Source organism: Hylobates moloch, unplaced genomic scaffold, assembly GCF_009828535.3.
Source record: "Hylobates moloch isolate HMO894 unplaced genomic scaffold, HMol_V3 SCAFFOLD_14, whole genome shotgun sequence".
NCBI classification, from domain to species: Eukaryota; Metazoa; Chordata; class Mammalia; order Primates; family Hylobatidae; genus Hylobates; species Hylobates moloch.
The window spans coordinates 46,396,360-46,412,267 of record NW_026652289.1 but is presented as its reverse complement, the minus strand read 5'-3'; the positions used below and the strand labels follow the sequence as shown (position 1 = coordinate 46,412,267).

At 38.8% G+C, this 15,908-nt stretch overlaps 1 protein-coding gene across 2 annotated transcripts in view; it reads right to left on the bottom strand.

Annotated features, from left to right (window-relative positions):
* ADAMTSL3 (ADAMTS like 3) overlaps window positions 1–15,908 on the bottom strand; it is a 392,111-nt gene that overhangs the window by 136,462 nt on the left and 239,741 nt on the right. For both annotated transcript variants that reach the window (XM_032174471.2, XM_032174470.2), the window contains exons 13-14: window positions 12,286–12,433; window positions 10,563–10,647 (exon numbers count right to left, since the gene is read on the bottom strand). In XM_032174471.2, the coding sequence (XP_032030362.1) occupies window positions 10,563–10,647; window positions 12,286–12,433 (233 nt within the window). The remainder of the gene's footprint in view (window positions 1–10,562; window positions 10,648–12,285; window positions 12,434–15,908) is intronic.

The following is a 15,908-nucleotide window of genomic DNA, read 5'->3' as shown; positions in this document are numbered from 1 at the left end:
TTTTTTTTTTTTTTTTTTTTTTAAAGAAAGGAATACATTCAAAGAGCCACGTCTGGGCAAAACACAACCAGAGGAACAGGCTGTGTTACCTACATCTTTGCACATGGAAGAACTTAAAAAGAATATCATTTCACTGATATGAGAGCTTCGAGATGAGATGATAAAACAACAGAGTAAAATGGAAAATGGCAGAGCTGAGGAAACCAGCTGTGAAACATAATAACACTATTGTCACAAGTCTAACAAGTAATTCAGAACTAGGAAAAAACAGAAGAAACGTGGCTGAAGATCAAATTAATGACACAGAGGCCAGACTTGGAAGTGAATGCAGTGTTGAGAGAGAAAGAGAAGCTGCAAAGAAAACTTTTGTAGGGATGGCAATGTTCTGGATCTTGAGTAGGACTGGGGTTTGAGGGGTATATACATCTGTCAAAACTCATCAGCAGGTGTGGTGGCTCACGCCTGTAATCCCAGCACTTTGGGAGGCCGAGGCAGGTGGATAACCTGAGGTCAGGAGTTCAAGATTAGGCTGGCCAACATGGTGAGACCCCGTCTCTACTAAAAATACAAAAAATTAGCCAGGCACGGTGGTGCACGCCTATAATCCCAGCTACTCGGGAGGCTGAGGCAGGAGAATCACTTGAACCCAGAAGGCGGAGGTTGCAGTGAGCTGAGATCACACCACTGCACTCCAGCCTGGGCAACAGAGTGAGACTCCACCTCAAAAAAAGAAAGAAGAAAAAACACTCATTGATGGTGCACTTTAAATAGACACAGTTTATTGTATGTAAACCACATCTCTATAAAATTGATTTTCTGCAGCATAATTTTAAGGGACTAAGTTAAAGAGAACCTAGGTAATCCAATATTGAAGATAACTGGATTCTTCATGTAGAGATCCCAACACATGAAACAGAAAAGGTGCTCAGAAATAAAATATGAAAAAAGTGACTGAAATACATCCTGAAAAGGTACACTGTCTTCCAGGAAAAAGTAATAAAAATGATGAACATAAAAACCTAGAATTGTAGGCAGAATAATGGCTCCTCACCCCTGTAAGTACTCCCATGCCCTAATCCCTAAAATGTGTGAATACATTACCATATACAGCAAAAGGGACTTTACAGATGTGACCTTGAGATGGGAAGATAATCCCAGATTACTTTGGTGGGCTTAATCTAATCACAGACATCCTTAAAAGGATATCACTCTGGCTGAAGTCAGAAATGTAAGTAGACTAATAAGTGAGAGGGATTTGAAGTGTAAGAGGCATTTATCCACTGTTGCTGGCTCAAAGATGGACGAGACCATGAGCCAAGGAATGCAGGTGGCCTCTAGAAACTGAGAACAATCTCCCAGCCCACAGTCAGCAAGGAAATGAAGATCTCAGTTCTACAAATGCATGGAACTAAATTCTGCCAATTATTCAAATGAGCCTGGAAGCAGACTCTTGCCAAAGAAGACTTCAGACTGACAGACACCTTGATCCTGGCCTACTAGGAACTGGAACAGAGACACCAGCTGAACCTACTGGGCTTCTGACCCACTGAACTGTGGGATAATACATTTGTGTTGTTTTACACCACTAAGTTTGTGGTCTTAGCAGCTATGGAAAATGAATATACCTGGCTAACAAAACTTTGAGCATGAAGAAAGAATTGTCTAGGTGTCTAGGCACAAAAAGCAAGTCTCCTCCTATAGGAACAAAAAGACAGGGGTACGTCAGATGCACACAACATTCAAAACCAGGAAAAGATAGAGTAAGAGTTTTGAGAGAGAGAGAGAATTGGAGTACTATGAATATTATGTCCAGTAAAACTGTTATTCAAATACAAACGTAATAATTTTCTGTAAAATAAGAACAATAATATTACCTACCTAATGGGATTGGGTGAGGATTAAATGTAATGATGTCTGAGTTAAAAGCTCAATAAGTACAATAAAATAAAAATAGTAACAGACATTCATTGCATTATTATTCCTTTGAGACACTGTCTTCAGTGCTTCAAACAAATTGTATCATTTTCTTATAACAACAACCCTATCAGGAAATACTATTATGCCCACTTTACAGATGAGAAAACTGAGGTACAGAGAAGTAATCAAAGGGTATACAACAGCTGCTAGCATTACACTACACGGCCTCACCTGTATCAGAGGATACAGAAGCACTTAAAGATCATCCAGGATGACAGTATATGAATTCAAAGACAATTTGACAATGCTCTTTCAGATAATTTATTTTTCTATTTCCAGAATGAGGAAACAAAACACAAATATCCAACTGCTAAAATCATTCTTCGGCATAAGAGAGAAGGCAGCATGTATTACTGAAAGAAAAACATACCTTGGGACACTTAAACACTGTCAGTAGGAAGGTAAATTAGGACAACTTCCAGGGAGATTTCTCAAAGACTTGAAAATAAAACTGCCCTTTGATCCAGCAATTCCACTACTGGGTATTTACTCAAAGGAAAATAAATCATTATATCAAAAATATATCTGCATTTGTATGTTTATCAAAGCACTATTCACAATAGTAAAGATATGAAATCAACCTAAGTTCTCACCTACAGATAAATGGATAAAGAAAATATAGCCTATATACACAATGGAATACTATTCAGCCATTAAAAAGAATGAAATCTGGCAGGGTGTAGTGGTTCACACCTGTAATCCCAGCACTTTGGGAGGCCAAGGTGGGCAGATCACTTGAGGTCAGGAGTTGGAGACTAGACTGGCCAACATGGTGAAACCCTGTCTCTACTAAAAATAATAATAATAAAAAATTAGCCAGGTGTGGTGGTGCACACCTGCAGTTCTAGCTACTAGGGAGGCTGAGGCAGGAGAATTGCTTGAACCTGGGAGGTGGAGTTGGAGTGAGCTGAGATCACATCACTGCACTCCAGCCTGGGTGACAGAGAGAGACTCTGTCTCAAAACGAAAAATAAACAACAACAACAAAACAATGCCAATTTACTCATTTTAAACCTGGAGAAATCAGCAGAAGTGGCACCATTCTAGATGTTTATGATAAAAATTATATAGGTTTGAGTGTGTTAAAAAATGAAATTATAGTAGATAAATCTCCTGCTATTATAGAAAACAAATCAAGTTCATATAGATCATGTAGGAAAACATCAGAAACAAGGAAACATTTAAAATGGAGACCAGAACTATCAGTAATAAAAAATCTATTTAAATGGATTAAACTTTCCCTTTAAAAATAGACTCTCTTTTTTTTTTTTTCCAGAGACAGGGTCTTGCTCTGTCACTCAGGCTGGAGTGCAGTGGTGTGATCACGGCTCAATGCAGCCTTGAACTCTGGGGCTCAACCAAGTGAGCCTCTCACCTCAGCCTCCCCAATAGCTGGGACTACAGGTGCCTGCCACTGCACCCAGCTAGTAATTTTAAAACCTATAGGTAATACAAATAACACAGAATGACTTCAGGTATGTAAAAAGTAAAAGAATAAACAAAATGAGATAAGAAAAATACAAATGAAAATATAATGGAAGAGCAAAAAAGCAGGTATAAATATTAGGAAAGAATAAACATAATAGACAAAATTATCATATTCGAAAATGACACAGCTATGAAAAGTACTAAAATTAACTGAAAAATTTTGGAAAATACCAAAACAGTTCAATAAAGTAGCCCATAACTCTGTGTGTGTGTGTGTGTGTGTGTGTTGCACTATATAAATATATAGATACATATACTAAAATTACCAGTTTTCCCAGAATTCAGCCACACTTACTGTTAGCTGCCAGGCACTATGCTAAGCATATTACATGTATTATTTAATATAATTCTCACCATGACCTTATGAATAAATATCATTATTTTCCTGATTTTACAGATGAGGAAAACTGAGGTATAAAATACTCAGGGGATTCTAAGCCTAAAAACTTGAATAAATGGAGAGACCACATGCCCCTGAATGGGAAGACTCAAAATTATAAGGATGTTTATTCTCCCCTAATTAATTTAGAAAAAAATGCAGTTCTGAGCCAAACGGCTGAAGCAATTTTTTTGGGGGGGGAAGTTGGAAACAGACAATACAACTCTAAAGTTTTATGTAAGGTTAGGTGAGAACAATCAAGAACATTTTTAAAAGGAATAACAATTACAGAGTACTTGCACAGTTTAATAGAAAAAAGCATTTAAAAGGCAGTAATTCAAATAATATGGTACTGGCACTGGAGTATTATTTGTACAATGATGTCATTTTAAAACAAAAGTGGGTAGTTTACTCAACAGATAGTGCTAGGGCAGTTGGTTAATTACTTGGAAAAAATTGCTAGATTGAGGTGACATATTACATGTGAAAGTAAATTTCCCATGGATCAAAGTTAAGTGCAAAACATGAACCATAAAAAAAAACTACAAAATAAAATTCAAAAGAAAGATAATCTTCTGATTTTGATGAACGTATGGGGAAAAAGGCAAGCTGGAGTACTGCTGCTGGCGAGAGAAGCCGGCACTGATTTTTCTCTAAAAGGAAATTTGACAATAGAAATTAAATGCCTATCCCTGGCCCAGAAATTCCACACCAGAAAATATGTCCAATGAGACAATTAGAGATGTGCAATTTGGAATTTGCTGCAGTTTTATTTATCATTGTGAATAATTGGAAACAAACTGCAGGCCACCAGAGGGATCTTTCAAAAATGTAATTGAGATTATGTCACTTCTCTGGTTAAAATCCTTACATGGCTCCCACAGCCTCCTGATAAAGTCCAAGCTCCTTAGTGAACCATGGAAGACCCTCAAGACTTGCTGGCTCCTCCAGCTGCATCCTTGCTGCCATTACTGCTCCCCGGGCCCATCCCCTTGGCCCCTCACCCACCTCAGACCACCTCAGCAACCTGCGTGGCCTACATGGGCCAGTGAGCCTGCACACAAGCCTCTATTCCAAATACCTGACATGCTGCTCTTCTGACACTGTAGGACACTCTAGGATCTCAGTTCATGTACCATCTATTTCCAGAAACCATCCCTGATCCCGAATAACACCATAACGTAATTATAATGCATTGCAACCTTACAATACCATCATGCAGTCACTCACTTCTCTGTCTACTCCATTAGATAAACCCAAGGATGGGTGAGACTTGAATTCAGGACATCTGACACGAAACTGCACCTCCTTCTAGTCTTACGTGCCATAGAATCACTGTCCACCACTTCACATCTCCAAAACAATTCCTTTATGTTTCTATGCCTCTGTTTCCTCAGCCCCAAAATGAAAATAAGAATAGCACCTCCTCATAGGATTGTTGTGAGCATTAAACAACTTAATCCATGTAGAACACTCAGAACAAGGTCTGGCACAAAGCACTCCTCAATATTAGTTGTTGCTATCATTGCTGCTGTTAGAAAAACAGATTCCTGAAATATCACCTAATTTGACTTTAGCAAATACAATCTCCACAAATGGAGAAGTTAAGTCAGCAGCGAAGGAAACATACAAGGTGTGCTAACTAAGTCCATCCTATTTCCTTAGTTTTTGTATATGAAAAATGACAGCGAGGGCAACAAGTTTGCTGAAGTGTTAAGAATCCCATAGAAACAAACGAAGAGGCTCCAGGGAGGAACTTTTAAAACAACCATGAACCAATGAACCATATCAACTGTCAACACATTCCACAGCTGAAAGCTAAGAAGGTCAGTACTGCAGTTCCCTTGGCTTAGATTTACACACTGTAATTTTTATTTTCCTAATTTTAAGAAAAGCAAAAAAGCCTTTTGAACATCCGCTCCCTATGTAAATTCAGAGCTCGAGCCATGGTAAACCACAGAGGCAGAAATATTTATCTCCTTCAGGCTGGCTTGGCAGGCTCTACTGGAGGGATGTAAAATACAGCTGCGTTCATCCTCTCCTTCATTGTCAACAAGCAAGCATCCCCAAACCACAAAAGACAGTGGTAATAAAAGGATGCACTGGAAGCTGAGATATGTTGTGGTTTTGTTTGGAAATCGAGGGAATGAATAGAGTCAGAAGTGGTGGCAGGAAACTATAAACTTCACATTAGATGGCCAGGACCAGGCCAGAAACTGCCAGGCAGTGTGAATTATGCAGGAAAATTGCAGAGCGACCACAGAGGGAGAGATGGTGGAAGGTGGGAAGAGGCAGCTGCTTGGGCCAGGGAACAGGTGCTGTCTGCTCAGTCTTCAACACTGGGGAAGAAAGGGTGGTGTCCTTCAGGAGTAAAGAACCTTTTGGCTTTGCCCTGTGAATACGAGGAGGAAGAAACCCCCTAGTAAAGTCAGGTGGGGCTGACAGAAAAGGCAGGCTTGGAATGAATATGGGGCCTGAACCTCACTGTAGCTTCTATGATATCCCCCTTCTCTTTTCTTTCTTTTTTTTTTTTTTTTTTTTTTTTTGATGTGGAGTCTTGCTCTGTCACCCAGGCTGGAGAGCAGTAGCAGGATCTCAGCTCACTGCAACCTCTGCCTCCCAAGCTCAAGCAATTTTCCTGCCTTAGTCTCCTGAGTAGCTGCGACTACAGGCGTGTGCCACCACACCCGGCTAATTTTTGTATTTTTAGTAGAGACAGGGTTTTACCATGTTGGCCAGCCTGGTCTCAAACTCCTGAGTTCAAGTGATACACCCACCTGGGCCTCCCAAAGTGCTAGGATTACAGGCGTGGGCCACTGCGCCCAGCTGATATCCCCCTTTTCTAATTCAATAAAGTAAACAGTATTTTCTGAACTTTAAAGGGACCTTAGGGACTATCTGATCCAGTGGGTCCCAAACTTGGATATGCCCACTCCCCTGCCAAAGTTACATGGGGTGTTTGTTTAAAATGCTGGTGAATGAAAGAGAGACAGAAAGTAGAACAGAGGTTACCAGAGTCTAGTGGGAGGGAGTAGGGAGTTATTGCTGTAGGTGAACAGAGCTTATGTTGGGGGTGATGAGAAAATTCGAGAGATGGGAGGTGGTGATTGGTGCACAACAATGTGAATGTGCTTAATGCCACTGAACTGTACACTTTAAAGTGGTTAAAATGGTAAGTTTTGTGCTGTGTATCTCTCACCACGATAAAAAAAAAAAAGATCTGCCAGCTGAAAGAAAAATGAAATGTTGGTGATGGAGCCCCACTCCTACAGTATCTGACTCAGTGGGGCCCGGAAATCACCACATTTTAAAAAGCACCATGGGTGATTCTGATAGAAGTATTGAGGATAGCATTTCAAAAATAGTATTTTGATTATTTTTTAAAAAACTTCTTTTAGAGATACATAATTATGAATGAAATGATGTGCTGTCTGTATTTGATTCAAAAATGATCAGGGGGTAGTGGCAGTGGTGATGGTTTCGATGAAACAAGAGTGGCCCTGGGTTGATAATTGTTGATACTGGGTTATGAACATGACACGGGGGTTCATTATACTGTTTTCTCTTCTTTTAAATAGGTTTGCAATTTTCTATGATTAAAAACAAAGTTACAGAAAAAGACTTAACAGGTGGGGCCACTCTCAATTAAGAGGGGAGTGTGATTAAAGTGGAGGCAAGAGGCAACTTGCTGTGGGCGAGAAACAGCCCGCAAGTCAGTGTGACTGGAGCATCCCACTCAAGGCAAAAAAAAGGAGGTGGCCAGACATGAGGCTGGGGACCAGGAAAAGTAATACCCTGCCAAGTCCCATTGGGCATATGAACCCACATAAATCTTTGAGTGATGGGGAGACATTTGGATATTCTGAACATTGCAAAGAAAGGATTAGACTTGGCCAGGTGCAGTGGCTCACACCTGTAATCCCAGCACTTTGTGGGGCTGAGGCGGGTGGATCACAAGCTCAGGAGATCGAGATCATCCTGGCTAACATGGTGAAACCCCGTCTCTACTAAAAATACAAAAAATTAGCCTGATGTGGTGGCGCGTGCCTGTAATCCCAGCTACTCAGGAGGCAGGAGAATCGCTTGAACCTGGAAGGTGGAGGTTGCAGTGAGCAGAGATCACGCCACTGCACTCCAGCCTGGGCAACAGAGTGAGACTCTGTTTCAAAAAACCAAAAAGAATTAGACTTGTGCCCTACCTAGATAGACTACTCTGGTGGCTGTGTTGTGTAGGGGTGGATTTGAGGGAAGCAATTCAGGAGCAAATTAGAAAGCTGTTGTAGGTGTCCTGGGAATTGATTTCAGGACCTGTACAAGGATGGTAGTTTGGATGGAGAAGAGGAGCTGGAACCAAGAAAGATTTTAGTAAATATAGTCGGCACAACTCAGTGGCTAATTACACATCAGAGAAGAATGAGAAGGAGCCAAGAAAGAGTCCATGCTTCTAGTTTGGGGAACTGGACGGACTACAATCCTATTAACCAAAACAGGACATACAGAAGCATTATCAACTGTCATCTAACTGTGTTTTGAAAACAAAAGATCTTGGTAGGACCCATCATTCTAGACAGAGGACTCTGTGACCTTCCTTCTGTGACAACTACACACTCTCTCTCAAGTGTCTCAAACCCTTTTCTTTCTATAGACTCCTTCCCTTACAGGATTGTAGGTGATCAGAGATGTGAGAAGGTTCCAGCAGCATTTAGCCTAATGCCTTCCTTGTACAGTTGGAAGGTCTACAGATATTAACTGACTTGTGCAAAACCCTATCTTTTTAATTTAAGACTGCCCTAACTTCAAAATGAAAAACAACAAACACATACATATACACTTTTCCATCAGCTTGACTACCAATCTTTGCTCCTTCTTTAGTACTTAAATACCCATTGCTCCATTTTCTTCTTTTTTGGAAATTTATTTCTGAAATATCCACAATGTTTTATTCTCTACCCTTTGAATGCTACTACTCTAAAATTCACTGAAAAAGCCTTTCTTGTTAATCAAAGCAGCCTTTTCTTGTTCCTCATTGATTTTCCTTGTCTTTCTGTGAGATTTGAATCCATTTGCTGCTTGCCTCCTTGCCTCCTTAAACTCCTTCCTCCTTTGGTCTCTGGAATAATAAGCTTTCCTGGGTCTTACTCCTCCCTCTCTTCACTACTTTACTCCCTCACCATCTTCCTCTTTTGATTCCCCCTCTTCCTCTAAATCTCCAAGCTTCTGTCAGGAGCCCAACACTCTTCTCTTTTTACTCAAATACTGTGAAGCCATTCACCCTCACATGGTCCACAGTTTCTTCTGTGGTCATAGCCAGCACTGACAGTGGTCCACGTGGAGAAGTCTGTGCCTGTCATGAGTGTGATGTGCCAGCTACATTGGCCCACATCACTTTGCTGCATGTGCCTTCTCAAAGAGAAGTAACCTACACTGCCCTGGGGCTCACCACTGGGCTGGACCACAGTTAAAAGGGAGATTGACAAATGAGAGTGGGTTCTGAAAAGCACAGGAGGTTGGGAAGGGATCTAAAAACAACAGTGCACGAAGACTGCTGAAAAGGCTAAGAATGATGAACTTGGGAAAGACAAAGCTCTCGGATCCATGGCAGCTTTCTTCATATTTGTGAAAACTTGTCACATGGGATGGGGCATAGATGTATTTTTTTTTCTGCTTCGGAGAACACAAATTAGGAGGTCTATTCTGTCTCATCAGAAGAAAAAGATCTTGCAAATAACTTGGGTTGCTCAACACAAGAATGAGGTGTCTCTTAATGCAGTGAACTCTGCCTATTGCTGAAGGTGTTGAAGAAGAAATGCCTGCTCCAAGATGGAAAGTGGCCAGATTACTGCTGAGACCCCTTTTCCTCCGATGCTCTGGGAATTGCTCTCTTCATAGGTAGCCTGTCAGCATCAAAGACTTAACATGTTTGACATGGAATCAGCTGTTCTGTTCAATTACTTGAGTCTATCATTGGTACTGTTGTTCTTACAGATTCCTGGACTAGAAATCTCAGAGCACCTTTGATTTCTTGCTCTCTTTTTGTCCCTATATAACTGCCTCCAGAATGCTTGATTTCCTCTTGATTCTTAATTTCCACTGGCACTGTTACAATCCAGATCCATCAAATCACATGCAGATGGTAGTCACTGGATTTTTGAGTTGGAATGAACCCTGGAGAGATCAAGCCCAACCTGCTCCTTTTATAGGTAAGGAGAATAAGACACAGAAAAATTACACTTGTCTAAGGTCATGTAGTTAGCAGGGGTGGTTCTAAGCTCCAATACTCTTAGTACCTTGTTCTTTCCATTTCCCTATGGTCACTCAGGTGACTAATGCATTTCAACTTAATTGATTTTATAGAGATTGACCATGACTTACCCATGGAATGATTGGTTTATTTGTATGATACTATGATGGTTCATGGTCAAATCACATGCGTTAAAACCTAGAAATTATCCCCAAGCTCTAAAGTATAGCAGACCACTGGATCTGCTTTGAGTTAAGTAACACTGTTCTTTTCTGTGCTGCTCAGAGAAACTGCCAAAGGAGGACTGCTGAATTGTGAAATAGAGAAAAATTCTAGCCAGCTCAAGCTCTCTAGAGTCTGTAAATCCAGGTCATTTGGATATTAAATGTATCACTGCACTCCAGTGAGTACAAAAATTACATATATCATGTTAACTGGCTATGCCCTGATTATTCCCACAAAAGGTCCTGGACTCACGTTGGTTCTTCTGTTGCTATTCTGGTCTCTTCTAGTTCTTGTGCTTGTTTCAGCGAAGGCAATTTTGCTTCCACTGGACTTTTTTCTAAGAAAAAGAGAACATAAACAATGAGCCTAATTACTATTAATCATTAAAGAATTGGATAGGTGATCATATTGGCTGAAGATTTCATTTATAAAGAGGTCATGTTTTTCAAATGCAAGTTGAGTTCCTTAGTACAATACGTTAGGTGGCTGCTGGAATGAATTAAACATTTCTGCTTTATTTTTAAAAAAATTAATACATTATTAAAATGCAATCAAAATGATCATATGATACAGTTGAATATGCTGTCAAAATTAACATAAAAATGCCTTTTATAAATCAATACCAATTTCTGTTGTTCATACATTGAAGCTCTTACTTCAACCATATCAGCTTGCTATCTTTGGTCACATTTTATTTTTGCCCATGGAATACAAAAATTAATAGAGAAAGGCAAATAACATGAAAGTTAAGAAAGTTGGGGGGTATGAAGGAGTCTATGTTATAGTTTACTCAAACTTTTACTGTTGTTGTAGTTGTTGAGGGAGATGATTACCAATTACATCTGGCATGGAGGAACAAACTGTTGCCCCTTTCTGTCCTTTGAAGCCTCCTTGATGTGAAGAAAGGAATAATCTATCTATGAAGTGAGAAATAAAAATAACTTTAGGGTGCTTAAAGGAAACTATGGACACTATGAAAGTGGCTATGAAAGTATCATAAATGCAGAAGGAAGGAAAAAAGACTTCACTGATGGAGTTATGTAGTCAATGTTTGCACCTGTCATGGCAACTAGTGATTTTTCTACAAGATAGAGATACTCAAAAATATTTATCGAATGGCTAATTATGAGGCTATTTGTATAAATAGTGAACCCAGAAATAACAAAGAGAGTTTTACCATCCTCTCTCAAGTACTAAGGAGAAGTCCTTCTTACTAATAGTTGGGAATAATCTTTTCTCTCATTTCAAGATGGAAGATACTTTTCATGAGGATGGTTAACATTAAAGAACATGGAAATAATTATGTACAGAGAAGATCATATATCAGAGAGATGATGCCAAATCCTCCTATCCATGGATGCTACCCATTTCTGCTCTTTCATGTGGAACAAATGTGAACTACTGGAGAGATTATAAATGCATCCATAGATCTCCACTGGGAACTGGAAGTTTTCATTCATTCTATGCATTAGTACACATGATAAAGATGACATCATTCCTCCCTCAAAAATCTTACACTCCAGTGGAAAGGTAGCTACAAAGAAGAATGAGAATCTTGGGAAAAGAATAATTTCCTCCTCCTCCTCTACTTCTTCCTCTTTTTCTTGCTCTTCTGTCTCTTCCTCCTTCTACTTTTCTTTCCCCTCCTTTTTTAATCTTCCCCCCACATTCTTCTTCTTTTTCTTCAAGGGAGGGACTGCATTTAATTTTCTTGCGTCCACCAAGAAATGTTAGTATAAAACTAGACAGATAGGAGCTACTCCATCTGTACTGAATCAACAGGAGCTCAGTTTTCCGTCCAGATGAATAATTCACTTATATCTAACTTCTTTATCTAGATGGGAAGGTCTATTGCAATCTGTCAATAAAACAATTTTTATAAGAAAGTAGTAAGCTGAAAGGGAAATGCTACATTATTGGAATGGGAGCTGGAAAATACCATTTGATTTGAATTTACAGTGCACCACAGACTTACCTTTTGGTTTATAACACGGGATGGGAATGACACATTCTTCTTTGATGTGTAACTTCAGTTGTGGATTGCAGCCCCCAACATGCTCTCCACGGTGGTTAATACACAGAACAACCCGGTACCGTAACCCTCGGCCACAAGTCACTGTGCACTTCAAAGAAGAAAAGAGAAGCCAATGCATTTCTTTTAAGAGAACCACAAAGGCATTATTTTATCATATGCAAAGGAGAGCCATTGAACTACATAAATATTAAAGACAAAAGACTTTTAGACAAATATTATGTAAGGAAGGGTACAGAGGTTAATTTTCTGTGATGCTTGTATTTCAGGGCCCCTCTTTTGTACAACCTTGTTCCACTTCTCAATTCAAAAAGTATTTAAGGTGAGATCATAATCCAAGAAAATTAAAAATGCCCTGAAATCTTACTGCTCAAATATCAAAGAAACTTGTTACAAGTTTTCTCAAGTTTGATTAAAAGTTTACATGACCCTACCCAAAATAATTTTTGAAGATGAATGAAACCTTTCTGAACTGTCAATAAAAATATAATAAAATTCTGATGAATTATGCCAGAGGATTATTTTTCTATTCTGTCTATAGAAGTCAGTCTTGCAAAACTGGCTGTCATGTAACGAGGCCGTCAAAGAGTATTCAGCCAAACACTATAGAAAAAAATACTATAGATGCATCCCGATACATCTATAACTGCCTGCAGTTAAAGTTAATAAAAACATTATGCTATTTTTTTCCTGAATTTTTGTGAAGTTTGTGTTGTCAGCATTTTTTTCTTGGATTATTTGTTTATGATTTTAAAGTTACTCTTGCCTATGAGTGGAATGTTTTCATGTCATATAAAAATCTAGAATAACTTTTCGAATTTATCTGTGTTATGGTTTGGCTCTGTGTCCCCACCCAAATCTCATCTTGAACTGTAATCCTCATAATCTCCACTTGTCATGGGAGGGACCTGGTAGAGGGTGATTGGATCATGGGGGCAGTTTTCCCCATGCTGGTCTCATGATAGTGAGTGAGTTCTCATAAGATCTGATAGTTTTATAAAGGGCTCTTCCCCCTTCATGCTCTCTCTCCCTCTCCTGCTGTGTTGTGAAGAAGGTACTTGCTTCTACTTCACCCTCCACCATCATTGTAAGTTTCCTGAGGCCTCCCCAGACATGTGGAACTGTGAGTCAATTAAACCTCTTTCATTTATAAATTAACCAGTCTCTAGTAGTATCTTCATAGCAGTGTGAGAATGGACTAATATAATCTGCATGTTGGGGAGTATATATATGTACGCATTTAAAAAAATTGATAGACTATATTTTTTGAGGACCATATCGGGTTTACAGAAATATTGAGCAGACAGTACAGACAGCCCCAATATTCCCCTTCACCCGTTTTCCCCCATGATTTTCCCTATTATTAACATCTTGCCTTAGTGTGATGCCATTGTTCCAACTGATGAAACCATATTAATACATCATTATTAACATGACTAATACATCATTTAATATATCATTATTAAATATTATCAAGTCCAGAGTTCACAATGTGGTTGCTGTCAGCTTTCTAAAATTTGTAATTTCTTATAATTTCCTTTCTGATTCTAAATAAACATTCTCTTCAATACTCAATATTTGTGTTTTATATTCTCTTCAATACTCAATATTTGTGTTTTATATTCTTGTTTTTGAGGAGTCCTCTCCAATCCGTACAAACTTCAGACCCCACCAACTCTGGATCCACCCCAGGGAGGGGCTGAGAGTTCTTGGTTGCCTTTGGTTACCTGCTATGGGACAGGCACCTCCTTCATTTGTTATCTCATGAATCCTCCTGACCCACTTCCAGGTCAGTAGCTTCAGGCTTATTGAACAGATAAGCAAACAGCCCACCATCTAAGGATCTTGCTCAAGGTCACACAGTTCCTAACAGGCAGACTGGAAGTCCCTCCCAGAGCCTCTATTGCCAAAGCCATGGCCAAGCCACTGCTTTAAGGAGCTTGAAAATTATTTTCTGACCCCCTAAGCACTTTGTACCTGGGTATTGCTAGGGACAAGTTTCAAAGATATGTTTCGAGGATATGGAGGCTTTTCTCAGTGTACGCACATCAGGCAGTATATTGGGAAATCTCTCTAGTTCATGATACCACTCTTGAAACCACTGAACAAATACTTTAATGAGTTCAGTGAAGCTTGAGATTACCCTGTTTTTGGAAAATTGACTCACCTACCCCCAAATTTATCAATTTGAGACGTATATAATATTAAGTGGCTGTTTTAGCCAAGAAAGAAAAAAAAATTCACCCAAAGAGAAAGAAAACAGTACAAGATGTAACTATACTACAACTGGTTAATCCAACGGAGTATCCTCTCCTTTTAAACCACCCTTCTGGGAAGCCGGACACTTCCCCCGATGGCACTGTCAGTGTTTACAAAGGTTCCAGAACTCCTCTGTGGAGCTGCATATGTCCTTGATGGTGGAAAATCCTCATCACTGAGAATATATTTGATTTTTGAAAAAAGTGAAAAGTATTAAGGGTGAAGTATGGTGAATGAGAAGAGCTAGTTAACATCCTCTATTCTGATAATATACATAATGATAAAGTCATGATATTTACGGGGATGGAGGGTGATATAAAAGCTCTAAAGCCAACATAAAACATATGGCTAGGATTTATGAGAGCTGAAAACAAGCTCTGCAGTTGTAGAAATAATGTTGATTGGGGGCTGAAAAAGTGAAAGTCCCTAATGTCTCGATAACAAATCCTTTTGCAGCTGGGATGATATTCTTTGCTTTCAATAAAATAGAAAGAGGACTTAAATTGCCAGCAGAAAGATCTTTAAAAATAATTTTTGATGATAGACCATCATATGAATTTTGGCACATAACTCAAGAGTTCAAAGAACAAAACGACCTTGCTAAAATAAAATCCTTACATCCTGGTCTATTGATTTATGTGAACAAGCTTTCCCAGTGTATACATGCAAAGCCAAACAAAACAAAATAAGAAACCAATAGTAAAAATTAACAATAAAATCATTGCTGAACACGTGGCTCATTCTGATGATGAATACATGGACTATTTTTTAAGCTCCACTTAGCTTCTATCAAGATATATTAATGCATGTACATGATGAACTGTGTATTCAAATGAAAATGTAATTTTTATGTGTTATTCTTATTTACCAAACTTTGAAATATATAGATATATATGTTATTTTGACTGTGTATTAAAATTAACTCAACTCAGAGGAATATTTTAAATACTTAGGGCCTTATGGCCACATGAAAGTAAAATAAATTAATTTCAATGATCATATATATTTTCTTGGAGAGAAGTAGAATAGTGTAATAAAAAAATACTTTAAAGCATAAAAATACATTATATTAGAATAAAATTCTGTGGGGAGAGTAGATTGTAAACGTGAGTTCAAAGGGAGAAATATGCACGACATCCAAATTGTTAAAGAAGAGCTCACCCCTGTATTTTTGAAATGAAAGATGGCAAAGACAGAAATTATCATGGCATTTAAATTCCACTAGACAGATTTTTTTGAATGCTGCAACACTCTATTTTAAAATGTCAACATTCACAACATGTTGAAATGATATTCTTTGTGATTAT